At 37.7% G+C, this 19,617-nt stretch overlaps 1 protein-coding gene across 3 annotated transcripts in view; it reads right to left on the bottom strand.

Moving 5' to 3' along the window:
* Nucleotides 1–856: 856 nt before the first annotated feature.
* afap1l2 (actin filament associated protein 1-like 2) overlaps nucleotides 857–19,617 on the bottom strand; it is a 43,858-nt gene continuing 25,097 nt past the window's right edge. For 2 of the 3 annotated variants that reach the window (XM_073867027.1, XM_073867029.1), the window contains exons 6-19: nucleotides 15,714–15,922; nucleotides 14,361–14,540; nucleotides 14,194–14,268; nucleotides 13,938–14,022; nucleotides 11,982–12,077; nucleotides 11,688–11,899; nucleotides 10,995–11,140; nucleotides 8,421–8,538; nucleotides 8,038–8,229; nucleotides 6,906–7,164; nucleotides 6,231–6,410; nucleotides 4,921–5,109; nucleotides 3,777–3,922; nucleotides 857–1,481 (exon numbers count right to left, since the gene is read on the bottom strand). In XM_073867027.1, the coding sequence (XP_073723128.1) occupies nucleotides 1,455–1,481; nucleotides 3,777–3,922; nucleotides 4,921–5,109; nucleotides 6,231–6,410; nucleotides 6,906–7,164; nucleotides 8,038–8,229; nucleotides 8,421–8,538; nucleotides 10,995–11,140; nucleotides 11,688–11,899; nucleotides 11,982–12,077; nucleotides 13,938–14,022; nucleotides 14,194–14,268; nucleotides 14,361–14,540; nucleotides 15,714–15,922 (2,114 nt within the window). In that variant the 3' untranslated portion in view covers nucleotides 857–1,454. Of the gene's footprint in view, nucleotides 1,482–3,776; nucleotides 3,927–4,920; nucleotides 5,110–6,230; nucleotides 6,411–6,905; nucleotides 7,165–8,037; nucleotides 8,230–8,420; nucleotides 8,539–10,994; nucleotides 11,141–11,687; nucleotides 11,900–11,981; nucleotides 12,078–13,937; nucleotides 14,023–14,193; nucleotides 14,269–14,360; nucleotides 14,541–15,713; nucleotides 15,923–19,617 lie in introns of all 3 variants that reach the window. The other variant, XM_073867028.1, reaches the window with a different exon arrangement.

Raw genomic sequence — 19,617 nt, 5'->3', positions numbered from 1 at the left:
TTTGGAAGTGCATATTTTTTGTTTTTCTTGCCAAAAATGACAACCGTTTTGCTAGATAAGACCCTTATGCCTCGTTTGAGATTGTTTGGAGTCCTTTGAAACTGCAATTTTAAAAGGTATTAAAACTGTGAAGTGTTGGGGTCTATTAAAGTCCATTAAAATGAGAAAAATCCTGGAATGTTTTACTCAAAAAACATAATTTCTTCTCGATTGAACGGAGAGGGATATCAACATTTTGGATTACATGGTGGTGGGTAAATTGTCTGGATTTTTTGAAGAAAATGGACTAATCCTTTAAGGTTCTCGTGCATAGGACACTGCAGCTAATAAAGATTTAACACTACACTATAGTATTGGTCCTTTAAGCTCAAGTAGACCCCAGCAATTTTTGTCTTTCCATAAAATTCTAAGGCACTTTTCATATAAACATGATGAACTGACACTCACATATTGTATATTATAAATGTTGTTGGTGCCCTACATAGGATTTAAATATATATAATAATGAAACACTATTAGGGGATTGTGATGCTCTCTGTATTAAGCCCCAGAGGTTTATTGTTATCGTGATGGTGTATAGGAATATTATAGTGTTTATTAGCACTAAAGACCTCAAAGGGATTTAAACCTGTTTGAGATCTATTATATTTGTGTTACAATAAGCCTCTTATAGGAGGCTCATATTTTTGTAATATTTATTATTTGTATTTTTTTCTTAGTTACATTGGGTGATTAGCCTACTGTAACGCTACTACATTTTGTTTCAAACCTTGGGTTTACATTAATGCATTTTTTTTTCAGTTTTGGTGCCACCTGCAGGAGAAACTGCAGGGTAAATGTTTGGCTAGTCACAGGATTGCATTGTCAGTAGAAACTTTTATTTGAATAAAAGTGCTAGCGTACAAAAAAACACTGTACGGATATGTTATATATATAGATATATATTCACATCCTGGCTATCAGCATACATGAATCGAGCTACAATGTACCATACGTACCAAAATGGCAGATTTTAAAGTCTTTACTGTGAAAAATAGTGGTTTTCAAGGTCATTTTTGGTCTATTGTGAAACATAATGTGCCCACCGTTGTATTACACAAAAATGTTTTTTTTTTTTTTTTTAATAAAATCCCTTTTCTTACATAAAAATAATCTGAAATAGATTTTAAATCTGCGGTTGTCCAGTGGCATTATTAGAAAGGGTAACATGGTCAGAGACAAAAAACATTGTCAGCATCAAATAAAAATTTTCGGATCAGCTGCCCGCAAGCACCCAGTACCGTCTCGGTCTCTGTTTGCAGAGAAGCAGGGTGTTAGAGAAGGGTGTGGCTTCGGGGGGCGGAGCCTGCAGGTCATTGGGCACACCCTCTCTCCCGCTTTGCTTGAAGCATTTGCTTTAGCAGTCATTTGAGCTTTGGCTAAAAAGTCTATTCGCTTTCTCCATTCCCATCCTCTTAAGTTGTTGACTTTTTCTCCCATTCCTGCACAGAGTATGAAAGTTATATTTAGAAATTGACTTGTATAACTGCGTTTGATAAAAACTAATACAATATCAAACTACTTTAAAACAAATAAAAATCTAAGTTTATATAATGTGCTAGTGAATATATCATAATGCTTTGATAAATAGGTCAGTGACAAAAACGATTTGGCAAGATGAGAAATATATATTTTTTAAATATATGAATATATTTATATTTTAATAAAAAAAAAATACTAGTTACACCAATTGACACAGATCGGTTACATCAAATTGACATTTTTGCAATTATCCCCCAAATGAAATAAAACCAGAAATTTTGGACTTGGTCCTTAAAAAAGACATTTTAACCCTTTTACATTTAATTTATCCATATGAACACAAAATAATTAACGTCACATCATTGATCCAAATACTATAATACTGATTACCCTGTCTGTGATATCCAGGTTACATAATTCACATAATCTAATTTTGAGATTATGAGCATTAACGTTTGATTTCAATCACCACTTTTTTTTTTACAATAAATTGACCTTATTTATTCCATATTTAAATATATCAAGGTTTATTTTTCACAGTATGTTGTTTACATTATATAAGATGATTTTATGTATAAAACAGTAAATCATAAAAATGACTTTAGCTTGGTTTTCAAAGGCAAGGTCATATTAAAGGATTAGTCAATTTTCTTTAAAAAAAAAATCCAGATAATTTACTCACCACCATGTCATCCAAAATGTTGATGTCTCTCTTTGTTCAGTCGAGAAGAAATTATGTTTTTTCTCATTTTAATTGACTTTAATGGACCCCAAAACTTATTCGTTTTAATGCAGTTTAAAATTGCAGTTTCAAAGGACTCTAAACGATCTCAAACTAGGCATAAGGGTCTTATCTAGCGAAACGATTGTCATTTTTGGCAAGAAAAAAAGCACTTTTAAACCACAACTTCTCGTCTTCCTCCGGTCATGTGACACACCAGCGTGACCTCACGTAATAGCTAACACGGTCTCACACCCATGGCGTCAATATTTGACCACACTTGACCATGCGTCAATATGTTGACGCGGAGGGTATACCTTTCGCGTCATTTTTTGACGAACTGGGGACTTCAATACTATTAGGTACGCGAAATTAAACAGTTGTCGCCTGGCATTGGGGTTAGGGAAAGGTTTGGGTAGGGATGTCATTATGTAAATCTAACCCTAAACCGACGCGAAAATGGTAGAAAATTGTAAGAAAATAGGAAAGAGAATGCAACGGACTTAATAGTATTGAAGTCCCCAGTTCGTCAAAAAATTACGCGAAAGGTATACCCTCCGCGTCAACATATTGACGCATGGTCAAGTGTCGTCAAATATTGACGCCATGGGGTGAGACTGGGTTGTAATAGCGTAATGACGTCGAAAGGTCACGTGTTACATATATGAAACGCACATTTGCGGACCATTTTAAACAGTAAACTGACACAAAGACATTAATTAGTATCATTCCACATACAACAACGTGGGAACGGTCCTCTTTCAACACACTTGTAAACACTGGGGCGTAGTTTCGATACGTCATCCGTGACCTCTTGACATGATGACGTAATTACATGAGGTCGCGCTGGAGCATCACAGAACCGGAGGAAGCCGAGAAGTTGTGGTTTAAAAGTGCATATTTTTTATTTATCGTTTCGCTAGATAAGACCCTTATGCCTTGTTTGGGATTGTTTAAGTGTTGGGGTCCATTAAAATTAGAAAAATCCTGGAGTGTTTTCCTCGAAAAGCATAATTTCTTCTCGACTAAACAAAGAAAGACATCAACAGTTTGGATGACATAGTGGTGAGTAAATTATCTGGATTTTTTTTAAGAAAATGGACTAATCTTTTTTAATAAAACATGGAATTTGCTTACTTTCAAGCATTTTTATTACCATGGTACATAAAAAGACAAATATATATATAATATATAATATATGTAAGTAATAATTGACAACGGCTCTTGAATTATTTGAAAATAATGCACACCCGTGTGGATTACCACCTTGGGTGTGCATTATTTTCAAATAATTCAAACTACAGGAGTCAATATTACTCTTATACCACGGTTACCACAAACATTGCTCTGGTGCCTATTTTTAAGACATTTGACAGGTTAGGTGTGCGGTTTACAAATAATCAACACCCATGGAACATTTCTCAGCTAATCAGAATAAAGCATTCAACAGGACTGTGGTATAAATGTATGTAAATTGTAAACATCAGAAGCTAAGCTCTTTGTAATGGTTATGAATGCATAATTCGATTTTTACCTTGGCCTTCTGCAGAACGTTTCCTTTGCTGGGTGCCATGACGGACATGGGTCTACTCTTCAGGGCTGTGGCTGAGTTGACAGGTGAATCTCCATTGTTGATGGGAATATTCGGAGAGGGGGAAATAACCGGTGCCGTCTTGGGCGGTAATATACAGTAGAACATACAAATGTTAGCTCATCTAGTACAGATACCAAACACCAACTATGAGGAAATACTTTGGAACAAGAATACTTAACTATCATTAAGCATGCCAACAAAATTTTGTGCATTATCATATTGATATTCCTAAACAAAGGTGAAAAATTCCGTCTTGAATTATAGGTCCAGTGTGTAGACTTTTAGCGACAACTAGTGGTAAGACTGTGAATTGCAACCAACGGCTTTGTCCCCATGCCTTTTGTACTACCGAGGGGCGCTAATTCAAAATATGTGTTCGGAGTTTCATGTGTGTTGCTCGTGTTTTCAAAATATGTGTTTGTTGTGTCATGTGCATCACGTGTTTTGTCAAAATAAATGCCCGCCGCACACGCGCCAAAACCGTTTATGATACAAGAGACGCTCACGCTTACGTTCCCAAAATACACGCAAGACACTCCCTTAACAGTAAACTCTGATTACGCAGATTATGCGAGTGTCTGGCAAACGCGAGCGTCTCTTTTATCATAAACTCTTTAGACGCGTCTGCAGCAGGCACTTATTTTGACAAGACACAAGATGCACACAGGATCACTAGACGCACAGAACACATATTTTGAAATTACGAACCACACGCATGATGGGCTACATACATGTTGTGACAAACTTCGCATCGAGCGCCCTCGAAAAAAGAAGCCACTGGAAGCTACGCCATAGGAAACATCTTCTGAGATGCAATGTAATGATGACAAAATATGCTCTATAGATCAGTTTGTCCGTTTAGGGCTACTTTAGAAACATGACGGCGACTTCCATATAAGAGGACACGGCTCATTCTAAGGTAATAAAAGCAATACAGATCATAATGTAAGGTCTTTATACACCACTGATAATATAGTTATGTAGATTATATTGCATTTCTGTCAAGAGATCCTTCTAAAAGTCCCACATTGCACCTTTAAAACGGAAAACATTTGAGAAGTTATGTGTCTGTATGGTATACTAACCGGTAAAGTTTCCGGTAGACTGCTTTCTACCGTCGTGCCCAGTGTAAAGGGTCCAGCTTCAACTTTTCGCAAATTTTCCTTTACTTCCATCAGTTTTAACTCCACATCCACCCGCCGATGCTCCGCCTCTCGACACTTCTCCTCCATCTGCTTCAGACGGGCCTCCAGTAAGGCTTGCTGAGTGGCATCTATGTGAGCAATAATTGTCATTTTCACGTGTACAGATATGTGATGTGATGTTACAGCATTACAGCAGGTCATATACTTTATAATGTTTGTTATTAAAAGTGCAGCTCTGCCTAACATTATTTATCCTTAGGGAATTATTTTTTGGTAATTCAGGCCAATCAGGACACATTTTCACATTGAGGTGACTATCAAAGAATCACATTTTCACAAGTTATATTTTTTGGCCAATTTTTGCCTTTATTTAACAGTGAGTTTAGGAGAGGACAGGAAAGTACAGGGAGGAGAGAGGGGTATGGGATCGGCAAATGACCACGAGTCGGGAATCGAACTCGGGTCGCCCAAAGTGCGAAAGCAGCACATGTTGGAACAAGGCCCACTACACCATTGGCTCCGACAAAAAAGAATCCCAATTTACCCTATATTAAATGATTAAAGGGGCCATGGCACAAGACTTTTTTAAGATGTCAAATAAATCTTTGGTGACCCCAGAGCACATATGTGAAGTTTTAGCTCAAAATACAATATATATAATTTATTATAGCATGTTTATATTGAAGGTGTGTTCAAAAATGTGACGTTTTGGGTGTGTTCTTTAAAATGCAAATGAGCTGATGAAATTCAAACATTGATCACAATGATGGTGGTTTGTTGCAATTAAAACTCAATTGTGCTTTTTTCTGCACTAAATGGCAGTGCTGTGGTTGGATAGTGCCGATTAAGGGGTGGTATTATTATAATAAGAGCTCCTTATGACATCATAAGGAGAGCCAAATTTCAATTTTTTTCATGTGCTTGTAGAGAATGGTTTACCAAAACTAAGTTACTGGGTTGATCTTTTTCACATTTTCTAGATTGATAGAAGCACTGGGGACCTAATCATAGCACTTAAACATGGAAAAAGTCAGATTTTCATGCCATGGCCCCTTTAAAAATAAAGGTCCTTAAAAGGTTACGGTGATGCCATAGAAGAACTTTTTTTGGTTCCTCAAAGAACCATTCAGTCAAAGCACCATTTTTTATAATTGTGTATGGTCAAACTAATACACAAGCATTAAAAATTAAAAAACAAATGTTTACTTAAAGATTTTTTAAATATGACCAGTAGGTGGTGTTACTGTACCTTGGCAGGAGCTCAGTTCCTCTTTCACCTCCCGTCTGTCTTTCCTCAATGCGGCGAGTGTGCTTTTAACCTCCTCCCTCTCTCGCTCCAGTCGATCCCTGTCATCTGTGTAACGTCGGACATCGGCTTCTGTCCTGTTCTTTCCCAACTTCACCTCCACTGATCCTGGGCTTGCTAAACCTGAGGAAATATGCACAAGTTATGATCCAATTTCACACGTTACCAGTAGCGGCTCGTGACTGCTCATCCGAGGGGCGCAAATTCAAAATATGTGTTCGGAGTGTCATGTGTGTTGCTCGTGTATGCGTTTGTTGCGTCATGTGAACCATGTGCATCACGTGTTTTGTCAAAATAAGTGCCTGCTGCAGACGCGTCAAAACCGTTTATGATAAAAGAGACAAAATACACGCAATACACTCCCTTAACAGTAAACTCTGATTACGCATGACATTATGCGAGTGTCTGGCAAACACGAGCGTCTCTTTTATCATAAACCCTTTAGACGCATCTGCAGCAGGCACTTATTTTGCCAAGACACGTGATGCACACAGATTCACTCGACGCAACGAAAACCACTGTGTGTTACAAATAGGTTTGCACAAGCGTGTGGCAGATAAAAATACAGCAGGTGAAATCAGTAAGTTTGAAGGCAGTTTTTTAGCAGACGAATCTCACCTGCTGTGGAGACCTTGAGTTTGTCAGGAAGTTTGTCCGTGGTGGCTGCTCTTCTTCTGGATGTGGGTGGACTCTGGGTTGTATTTGGAGATGTTTTGGGATGGGATGGCAGCGTGGAGGGAGAGGACTTCTTCTGGGCTTCCTGATTAAGGAAACTGATTTTTTTCAATTTCGGGGAGGCGTTGGCGGCTACTGCAGGATCTGCTGGTTGAGAATCGGGGGACTTGGTGCTGCTTGGTAATGAGACTTCATTTTCAGTCTGGTTTAGAAGAGAGTTATATGAAACAGTAACAAAATTGTTAAATAAAAATATGCCAAAATTCATAGTTTTTTCACAAAAAAATCTAAGCAAAAATTACCTAAATTGCTACTGATATTATATTTTATAAAATAGTGGTAAAAAGCATTTGGAAAAAATTATGAATGTCTCTTCTTGTTTTGATATTTTGTTATATAATGCAGTAATAGCAGAAAATGCCTTAAAGGGATAGTTCACCTAAAAAAATGAAAATTCTGTCATCATTTACTCATCCTCATGTTGTTCTGTATGAATTTCGTTTTTCTGATGAACACAAAAGAAGATATTTTGAGAAATTATGGTAAAGACACAGCAGTAAGTGACCATTGACTTCCATAGTAGGAATAAAAAAATATGATGGAATTTAATGGCTACCGTCAACTGTGTGCTAACCATCATTTATCAAAATAATTTCTTAGTCATTTATCACAATACTTCCGAAATATTTTTTTCCTACTATGGAAGTCAATGGTCACTCTGCTGTGTGTTTACCATCATTATTCAAAATATCATCTTTTGTGTTTATCAGAAAAAAAGAAATTCATACAGGTTTTATAACAAGTTTTAAAGCAGAAACACATTTTACAAAAAGAAATTTGTTCAAAAAAATAAATAATTTGTATTATACTGTATGTTAGATACTTTTAACAGTAAATCATTTTTTGACACTTTCTGGTTGTCAAGTTTTGGTTGTCTACAGTTTATGTAACTTAAAAATAAGCATGTCATAAAATTCATAATCATATATAATTTAAAGCACATATAACCTTGATATCTTTAATATTGACTGAGTAAGGTCATGTCAAAGATGAATGATTAAAATCAAACTGTAACCTCTTTGACTGCAATCTCTTTCTCCTCCTGTGAAACAGCTGATGGACTGGAGTCCATCTGTGGTGACACTCCTCCCGGGCTCATGTGCAGGAAGGAGCGGAGCGGGATCAGATCCAGATAAATCCTGTCCTTTTCGTTCTGCTCGGCATTCGCTGTTATCTCAAAGCTGCTGTTCAGATCCTCCTGAATCTCCTGCAAAATTATTATACAAATGTTATTAAACCCGAAAAGCCTGCATGTTACAGAAACATAACACTTTCATAGCTATAACTTCCTGTTACCATAATATCTGTCAGATTGCTTAGTCAATGTTTTGCTCGAGAATAAATAAATAAATAAGGTGGAGATTTACGACAAAGCAACTTCAAAGGTATTTAACCCACCTCCTCATTGTCATTGTCTATGGATGCCACATCATCGTATATGTCATCACAGGTTTGAGGGTCCGATGGAGGTCTGTCTGTATACGTGTTGGGCTCTGAGTATCTCCTATTCATCAGACTATGAAGCACACACAAAGACATTGTCTAAATAAACACATCCCTAAGTGAAGCTACATAAATGTTGTATGGCACTTTTTTTAGTATTTATGTGCTGTATAGATATCTACAAATTCTTCAATTGAAATAAATTTACCAGAGAAGCAAAATTACCTACAGTAACACGTTAAAGGTGCAATGGGGACTTATAGCGGCATCTAGCGGTGAGACTGTGAATTGCAACCAAATACAGCTTATGTATATGAGTGATGTACAGGTAGGGTTTTTTCTCACATTTATGAAATTATTTGGCCTGCCCCGCTGTATTAATTTTTACAACCTGCACCCGCAACCTTTCTGTGGTAAAAAAGACATATTCGGCATTGTAATGTACCACAAATGCTTGGATACAGCCATTAGGCCTGCTTATTGTAACCGTATTAAAGAACCTAATAAAATACAAAAATATACAGTACTGTGCAAAAGTCTTAGGCCACCATGCTACCATTAGATTTGTTGTTTTTGCAATTGTATAGTGATCATACATAATTATTTCTTAGTCTCTTTATTAGAATACAACCAGAGAATACAGGAAATGTGTATGTAGTATTAAAAACAGTATAAAAGTATAAGCTAAAGTGTCAAGTATTTCGCGTAAACTCCCCTTCTACTTGAGCAATAGCAGGTAACTGCAGGATCTCTTAAACCTAAAATTTAATCCTAATTTCTAATTCTAATTGAATGACTTCTGGACTTCAGTCTCCTCAAAAAAGCTCAAGATGTGTTTCGTGCCAAGAGAGGTAACACTAAATACTGACTGATGCCTGAAGAAGACATTTAGTCCTGAAAATTGTTTTGTTTTTTTAATTTTGTGTACATATTTCCTGTATTTTCTGTTTGTATCTTAAAAAAGACTGAAAAATAAATATGGATGGACATTAATACTTTGCTAAAACAACAATGCTGGTGATGGTGGCCTAAGACTTTTGCACAGTACTGTATATTCCCAAATATTTAATAAATGCTATAGTGAATTGCACGCAACATACATCGGTTTTCTACTTTGATTTTAATGACCCGCCCCAACCCACTTTGCAAATAAAGTGACAATTTCGTAAATCAAGTTTTTTTTTCTTACCACACTGGCAGATTATTCATCCTGTTTTAAGAATAAACTCAATTGATAATTCTGTTTAGAAAACAAGACTTAAAGGATTAGCCCATTTTCTTTAAAAAAATCCAGATAATTTACTCACCACCATGTCATCCAAAATGTTGATGTCTTTCTTTGTTCAGTCGAGAATAATTTTTTTTTTGTTGAGGAAAACATTCCAGGATTTTTCTCATTTTAATGGACTTTAATGGACCCCAAAACTGAACAGTTTTAATGCAGTTTAAAATTGCACTTTTAAATGACTCTAAACAATCCCAAACGAGGCATAAGGGTCTTATCTAGCGAAACGATTGTCATTTTTGGAAAGAAAAATTAAAAATATGCACTTTTAAACCACAACTTCTCGTCTTCCTCCGGTCCTATGACGCGCCAGCGCGACCTCAAGTAATTGCGTAATAACGTGGAAAGGTCACGTGTTACATATATGAAACGCACATTTGCGGACCATTTTAAACAATAAACTGACACAAAGACATTTATTAGTATCATTTGACATACAACAACGTCAGAACGGTCCTTTTTCAACACACTTGTAAACACTGAGGCGTAGTTTCGCATACGTCATCCGCGACCTTTCGACGTGATGACGTATTACGTAAGGTCGCGCTGCGTCACAGGACCGGAGGAAGATGAGAAGTTGTAGTTTAAAAGTGCATATTTTTTAATATAAAGACTAGATAAGACCCTTATGCCTCGTTTGAGATCGTTTAGAGTTCTTTATAACTGCAAATTTAAACTACATTAAAACTGTTACATGTTGGGGTCCATTAAAGTCCATTAAAATGAGAAAAATCCTGAAATGTTTTCCTCAAAAAACATAATTTCTTTTCGACTGAACAAAGAAAGACATCAACATTTTGGATGACATGGTGGTGAGTAAATTATCTGGATTTTTTTTAGAAAATGGACTAATGTTTTATTAATATCTTTCACTGAAAAAATGGTCCCCAGCTGTCACTGGGGCAGTACCCTTTTAAAAGTCCTAATATGTACCATTTAGGTACAGATATGTTTACATTTGCTACGAATATAATTTACCAATATAATACTCATTTGCAGTATGGGGTAACAGTATGTACCTCTGAGGTATTAATCTAAGTTCTTTAGGTGCAAAAGTGTATTTTCTGAAAGGGCAACACCCTATTTTTGACAGTGTAGATCATTCTGCTTCTCAGGTAAAGAGGTTTTAAATATTTTTCAAGACAACGTAACAAAAATTCTAAGTAAAAAAATATTTTTTTAGTGTGCATATTATGTCTTTAAATGCGGCTGTTGTATTTTTCAACGAACAGAAAATGACATACTACATGGATGTTTTGGCTGCATTGACAATACTGGATATCCTCTCAGAGTTCACATAGTCATATGTGAGGTCTTCTGGGTCTGTTTTGGTGCCTGTCTGAGAAAGTATGAGTCCTAGCCAGTGGCCCATATCAGCAGAGGATTTAGCCTGGGAAGAAAGTGTATTACAAAGAATAAGAGGTGTTTACCTAACACCTTAGTCGTAAACATAAGATGTGATGATTGTTTAGTCGTACAGTTTATTTTACATTTTAGTGTGCAGGTTTGCAAAGAATCAACTACAGTTACGTACATAAGATGCTTATATATCATAATAACAGGTGCAATTGGACATCATTGGCTTTATTCTTGCCTGAAGATGGCAGTCATGTTAAAGTTTCTGCTGAAATACTGAATCATCATTGTGAAGTTACTATTTTTGTTTCCGTGGTATTTGGGTGTTTATTAAGAAGTATTTAACTGAAAACAGATGACAAACAACTAAGGAATGAAGATAGGAAATCACCCGTTTATCCATTCGGAGAGTACATCTCATGATTCATTAGAAGCTTACTTTATTTGTATAGAAAATAAAACCTGGATGTTGATACTTCCGGTATTGAATTTACAAGAAAAATATTTGCTAAGCTGAGTTCAGACTTTATGTCACAGCCACGTGTATAAACAGACATTAATTTCTAATCTACAGGACTTACTTCTAGGGTTGCGAGCTCCTCTCCATCCATCTGGATGCGGAATGAATATAAGTGTTCAGGGCTGGGGTCCGGCAGGACCGTGCACCCCTCGAGAGCCACTGGCTGCTGGGATACTTTGTTTTTGTTTTTGTCATTGTAGATACAAAGCTGCCTGTTCTCAACTGAGCACCACCGGCTTTTCCACTGTGCGTTGACCAGGACATTAAGATAACCTGCAATAGACATAGACATAGTTACGAATGGATACGTTCCTGTTCAGCTGGTGATGAATTTACTGAAGCAATGATGCTTTACCTGATGCATCCAGTGTCTTCTCTGGGCTCTCCAAAGAGGAAACTTTCTTTTTCCCAATGTTCATAAGGTTACTAAACTTGCCGTATTTCTTCTTAACTAAAGGTGAAATGAACATGGGAAAGCATTACAAAGCAAGAATGTGTTTCTGTAGTTCAGTAAAGAAAAAAAACATTAAAGGGACACTCCACTTTTTTTGAAAATATGCAAATTTTCCAGCTCCCCTAGAGATAAACATTAGATTTTTACCGTTTTGGAATCCATTCAGCTGATCTCGGGGTCTGGCGCTACCACTTTTAGCGTAGCTTAGCACAATCCATTGAATCTGATTAGACCATTAGCATTGTGCTAAAAATTAACCAAAGAGTTTCGATATTTTTCCTATTTAAAACTTGACTCTTCTGTAGTTACATTGTGTACTAAGACCGACGTAAAATAAAAATGTGTGATTTTCTAGGCAGATATGTCTAGGAACTATACTCTCATTCTGGCGTAATAATCAGTGACTTTGCTGCTGTAACAGGCTGCGGGAGGGGTAGTGGTGTTGCGCACTGCCCGAAAATAGTCCCCTTGGTTACTTTCAATAGCAGGGGACTATTTTCAGGCGCTGCGTAAAATAATAGAAAATCGCAACTTTTGATTTTCCGTCGGTCTTGGTACACGATGTAACTACAGAAGAGTCAAGTTTTAAATATCAAAACTATAATTAAAACTCTTTGGTTATTTCTGAGCGCGATGCTAATGGTCTAATCAGATTCTATGGATTGTGCTAAGCTATGCTAAAAGTGGTATCGCCAAACCCGGAGATCGGCTGAATGGATTACAAAACGGTAAAAATCAAATGTTTAATGCTGAGTTTACACCAACCGCGTTTCAGGCGTCAAAATCGCGTCTACCGCGCCTAGTTTGCCGCTTGAACAGTTTGAATGCCTTCGCGTGTGTAGAGCGGAGTAGACGCGTGGAAAAAGTAAGCATTTGACGTGCGTCAGAGGCAAAATCCGCTTCTTGTGGGAGGGGCAAATGCTATGCGGTTGTCTGTTTGCAAGATGACTTATGTTGAATGTGCATTTATCAAGAGAGTTACCAGTTTGTATTGAGTAACCTCACTATAGGGGGAAAATAAACGGCGCGGGTCGATAAAAGTCACGTGACTCAAAAGTACAGTGTGTATTACAACTTACCAGGTTGCCCAATGTCCTCACTGACACTCTTCCAAGCGAGGTCCTTTTTATTCCTGTCTCATCTATAGAAATAAGAACTTGTGTCGTATAGCTCCGGGTGACTGCTTACGGACAATATCAAGCCTTGGTTGAGTGAGTGACTCCGGCAGGGCTGCCACCACAGCAGCAAGCAGGCTCCTGATTGGTTAACACGGCACGAAATTCCGGCAAAGTTCAAATTTTTCAACTCGAGCGTCAGCCGCAAATTCGCATGAACTGCAAAATGCACAAAAAGCACCATTCGCGCGTACCGCGCACAACGCTCAATGAACGCCTTTCGCGCAAGCTTCACGGGACCTCTTGACACGCGTCAACGCATCTTCACATTAACTTTACATCGAAACCACTCGCGCTTCATGCCTCTACCGCGGTTGGTGTAAACGCAGAATAACTCTAGGGGAGCTGGAAAATGAGCATACTGTATTTTCAAAAAAAGTGTAGTGTCCCTTTAAATGCAATCGAAATTGTTTTGTGTAAGTCTTTGAATGCACAATCGTATCGAAGATAAAGGCATTTTCCCCTAATTGGACACTGGATGATTGTTTTAAAAGCAGATTATATTCTTACAATCAAGAGAAGCGATAAAACACATCAGAACTCATATACAAACAAAATTGAAGTTTGCACGCTCTGCACTTCCAGGATTTCATGACATAATTCGAAACGAGGAGTAAAAGCCAAACTATCGGTATCGGCTCAAAAAATTTATATGGGTGCATGCCTAATAAAGTGGTCTCACCATCTTTGTTCTCCAGGGTCTCGGTGTGACTGTCTGTGCTGCTTCCACTCTCGGATGCCACTGAGTATCTCTCGCTATGCTCACCCTGTTAAACAATACAAAACATCATTGTTAGTCAACCATTGAGACGACTAAGGAATGGCTAACTATTTAGAGACATGTGTTATGACCCCAGTCTAGCAGCACAAAAACAAAAATATACGTCTGTGCATTTACCACCCAAAGGCAAATGTCACAAAACATACAGTAAAACTACCTTCGTGCACATGAGTGTCGGGGATTCGGTTACATCAGATCCTGCAGTATTTTTCGGACTGATTTCCTGAATCACCTGATAAAAATGGAATGAGGATGTAAAGTGTGTTTGACTGCACAAACCGGGCACAGATAACATCCATAGGGGCAAGAGTTCATGTTTCTCACCTTAAGCCACTGTTCAGCCTGATCTTTACTCTGCAGTCCCAGGACGAGGGCTTCTCCACCAAACGGAGTGATTTTCAACTTGTGTTCTTTCCGCTTTGTTTGTTTCTCTTTGTAGACGACGCTGCAGCCGAGCAGACTAATATCCAGCAGTGGTATCTGATCCTTTGAGCTTTTATAGCACTGAATATAATAAATAGCACACACACAAAAAATTTATTACTTTTTGGTGACTGGGTTGCTTGCTGTCTGTTGATATTACAGGACATTCTGATGGCAGTGTCATTTTTTAAACTACAACATTTTTATAGATTAAAAAAGATATATTAAAGGAAAACACCACAGTTTTCAGTATTTTACTATGTTCTTCCCTCAACTTAGACAGATTAATACATACCTATCTTTTTTCAAAGTGTGCACTTAATCTTTGTTCAGCGCGTTGTGAATGTGTTAGCATTTAGCCTAGCCCCATTCGTAGGATCCAAACAGGGATGAATTAAGAGGCCACCAAACACTTCCATGTTTTTCCTATTTAAAGACTGTTACATGAGTAGTTACACGAGTAAGTATGGTGGCACAAAATAAAAGTGACGATTTTTTAAGTGGATAAAAATTGAGAACTATATTGTATGGCGGAAGAGCACTTAGTTTGCAGCACTTCCACCTCGGGTACAGTAATATTGACTGAAGTTTGAGTGAGAGTGGAAGTAGTCAGGAGTGATGATGTTACTGTGCACCGAGGTGGAAGTGCTGCAAACTAAGTGCTCTTCTGCCATACAATATAGGTCTTATTTTTTATTTGCTTAAAAAATCGCCACGTTTTATTTTCTGCCACCATACTTACTCGTGTAACTACTCATGTAACAGTCTTTAAATAGAGAAAACATGGAGGTGTTAGGTGGCTTCTAAATTCATCCCTGTTTGGATCCTAAGGAATAACTGGGGCTAGGCTAAATGCTAACACATTCACAACGCGCTGAACAAAGATTAAGTGCACACATTGAAAAAAATAGGGATGTATTAATTTGTCTAAGTTAAGGTAAGAACATAGTAAAATATTGGAAAACAGTGGTGTTTTCCTTTAACAACACATATCACTACTGATAAATACATTTTTACACATATTTGCAGTAGAATATATACAAAATATCTTCATGGAACATGATCTTTACCTAATATCCTAATAATTTTTTTATCATATAAAACATATAAATGTTAAAGTACAAAACAAATAATTTCTTACTAGTTCTTGTGAAGCAACACAGGTTCAACACAGTTGTAAACATGCATATTACAGATCAGCTATGGGTGGGAAATGGGTGTCGCTCACAATAATAATGCACTGATGTCACCTACCAGGAGACGATGTTCACGAATGACACACAGCTGTTTGGCCCACTGGCCCAGCCACTTCTTTCTCCAGAGGAAGGCACAGATACGAGCATCCTTCATTAGCTCAATGGACGCCTCTGTGGATGGCCACTGATGTTGAGCTGTGGACTTGCCCTTCGTAATTTCCTCCTCATCGTATGACTCATATGAACTGCTCACCGCCTCTATATCTTCTGTAAATATGAAATAAGTCGAAAGAGTAAGGTGGAGTAGATGATATTCAGGATTATCGATTAAATTAAAGGGGCACTGGAACATATTAGAAGGAATAGATCACCTATTTCCATTATTCCATTATATACAAAACATAAAAGTAACATTCTTAAAAGTGTGTAGTTTGCTCTTTTGGCAACAACCAATGCACCATAAAAGTTTTATACACTGTCATAATAATGGCCTAAAAATATAAACTCCAACTGTACCCTTGCAGAAAGTACACTTAAAGAGTTCCTATTAGTATTCCTATATTGGTACCAAAAAGCATATTGGTATCTCAATTGAGACATATCATGAAAATCTGACTTTTTCCATGTTTAAGTGCTATAATTTGGTCCCCAGTGCTTCTATCAACCTAGAAAATGTGGAAAAGATCAACCCAGTAAACCATTCTCTGCAAGCATGTGAAAAACAGGTAATTGAAATTTGGCTCCCCTTGTGATGTCAGAAGGGGATAATACCGTCCCTTAATCGGCACTATCCAACCACGGCACTGCCATTTAGTGCAGAGATCAGCTCATTTGCATTTAAAAGGACACACCCAAAAACCCATTTTTATTAACATGCTATAATAAATTATTTATATGCTTTTTTTAGCTAGAACCTCAAATACATACTACGGGGACACAAAATATTTATTTGACATCTTAAAATGTCTTCTGAAATGTCCCCTTGACAGCTGAGGGACATATTTTGACAATTTGTTCCTAAAATAAAAAGTGATAAAGTGGTCTATATCAGTGGTTCCCAATCTTTTTCAGCGTGCGGCCCCCCTTGTGTACGGTGCATTCCTTCGCAACCCCCCCAAAGTAAATTCGTGACAAAAAAACTGTTCTAAAACTCAACATTTTAATTAAAAAAAACATTAAATTATACAAAAAAGTAGTGCTTTTGGTTAGTAGCCTTATTTTTTTTAGGTTTCATTACATAGAATTCATGATAAATTAATGTATTTTATAAAATGTCATAAAACTGGGGCCCCCCTGGCACCATCTCGTGGCCCCCAGTTTGAAAACCACTGGTCTATATGACTACTCCTATAAGCTGAAGATACAGTATGAATGAACTTCAGCTAGTGATTCAGTGAACATTTAGTAAACATTGGTTTCAATGTTTAATGTCACATAAAGCTTTTATAGAATTCGGAAAACCGACTGCACTTTAATAAAATCTCTATGACCTTTGAATCTCTTGTGAAGCCTTGAAAGTTTAACCACCATTCATTAAAACAGAAAAAGCACATGGGTTTGGAACGGCATGAGAAGATTTTAATTTTTGGGTGAACTGAAATCTATTCTGGAATTTTAATTTGACCCCTGCATATCAAACTCTTCTCAAACATCATAAAGTTCAGTCCAGATAAAGGTCTTTACATCACCGATTAAAATATTAGTAGGAGAAACTGAGCAGTAAGTAGGAAAAGCATGCATGACATGCCTGTGCGCTTGCCTATGAAGCAGTGAGCGAATGCAAAGTCAGTGACCTCAAGCTTGGATGAGCTGAACATTGAGGTTTCAGATGGATGTGATCCCAACCCATGCAATGAAGTTAATGTTGTTTGTTTGTTTTTCTCCTGATTTTGCACATTGAGAGAAAGAGAGATAGATACCCGCAGCATTGATCGCATTGTTTGAAGCTTCTATGCGATTCCTGGTACCTGTGATGAAAAGCAACCAAAATCTACAGAGGAGGAGAAAGGAAGAGGAATAGCAAAAAGTGAGGAAGAGAAAAAATGTATAGGTGAGAAGCTACAGGTAGAGAAACTAACCTATGAAACAGGAAGAGCAAATTGGTTTTAACAAAGAACCGCATGATCGTTTCATCTTTTTGCTGCATTACCTTTAACCTTTATTTTAGTTGACTAGACATGCATCTGACATGTTTTCTTGTAAATGAACATGGCATGTTTTTTATCAGACTCTTAAAGGAATCTAGCAACAAACCAGTATTTCTGAACAGCATGATCTCACGAATTTCTGTGTTATAGTCACAGAATATTTTGCTCATTTATCGTGTCATTGTCACGGATCTCCGCATTTTTCCAATGACATCCTAGCCCAAACCCAACTCTAACCCTAATGTCAGGCGACAATTGTTTAAAAATCCAGAAAAAAATAGTATAAACCAATAGTTAAAGTGACATCCTAACCCAAACTCAAACGACAATGGTTTAAAAATAGAAAAACAATTGAGTAACCAATATGTGAAACTGACATGGAAAGAAAGTCCGTGGTATGGACAGGGAAAAATGCGGAGATCCGTGACAATGACACGGATAAATGAGCAAAATATTCCAGGACTACCCTACTGAAAAATCCAGCTAAGACCAGCATAAGCTGGTGAGCTGGTTTTAGCTGGTCTCCCAGCTTTGTTTTAGCTGGTATTGCTGGTGTAGCAAGCTGGTAGCTGTGTTTGGGTCACTTTTTAAGCTGGTCTAGCTGTGTTTGGGTCACTTTTTAAGCTGGTCTAGCTGTGTTTGGGTCACTTTTTAAGCTGGTCCAGCTGGACTTAGCTGGTCCACCAGCTTGACCAGCTCTGCCAGGCTGGGAGGACCAGCTTAGACCAGCTACTGCCACCTTAAACCAGCTAAAACCAGCTACCAGCTTATGCTGGTCTTTGCTGGATTTTTCAGTAGGGTATACCACAGAAATTTGTGAGATCAGGTTGTTCTGAAAGACCTAAGGGCGAGATTAAGTGGATTTGAAGTAGGGTGGCCATTCGTGCCAGTTTCGCCGGACACGTCCCGAACATGTTTTCGGGTTCGTTCTCCAGAAGTCGCGTTGGTCGACCGCATCAAGGTTTAATATTTCGGGTTTAATTTCAGAAAAGCAACCGTTACATTTCAAGGTAAGAATGAAACTACAATGATTGTATCTTAATTTTCTAATGTATTTTAACTGAAATGTTATGACGTATGCGGTCGAGCAATGCGACTTCCGGAGAACAAACCCGAAAACATGTTCGGGACGTGTCCGGTGGAACTGGCACGAATGGCCACCCTAATTTGAAGCAAAAGTATTCAATGAACATATAATACGTGCCAAGAGCATTCGATTAATATCATTATCTCATTTTTGACAGAGGTGAGCTCCACCATTTTGCAAGATCTAAACAACACCTGGCCAGAAGCACTTCCTGTTTCAGTTTTTAACACTACATAAATGTTGGGATAAAACCAACAGAACATATAGAACTTAATCAAAAAGTATATTTAAGATGTATGTGAAATAAAGAAAACAGTTACAAACTGAAACAGGAAGTGCCTCTGGACCAGTGCTGTTTACATCTTGCAAAATGGTCTACAGTATATTGACACTGTACCATCATAATTTTTTTGCTAAATCAATCTTAAATTTTGGCCTTGGGGTCCTATATATTGTTGTGTGCATCATTTGTGCTGTCATTATTAGCACAGCTGCGTGATAATGCCACAGTATAATCTGACCAGGAACATACGTCATCTGCTGAAGATGATTGTGAATGATTGTCCCCACACTGTGTTGAACTTTGCAACCTCAGCTAAATGCCCAATCACCGTTGGCCTCATTTCCTGGGCTCACGGTCAATGTTCCGTCACCGTGTGTCCAGATCCAGACGACCGCTTATTGCTTAAACAAAGACCACCACTGTTCGGTTTTCACCGCCTGCAGGC

Source organism: Misgurnus anguillicaudatus, chromosome 4, assembly GCF_027580225.2.
Source record: "Misgurnus anguillicaudatus chromosome 4, ASM2758022v2, whole genome shotgun sequence".
NCBI lineage: Eukaryota > Metazoa > Chordata > Actinopteri > Cypriniformes > Cobitidae > Misgurnus > Misgurnus anguillicaudatus.
This window is presented reverse-complemented; position numbering and strand designations above follow the sequence as displayed.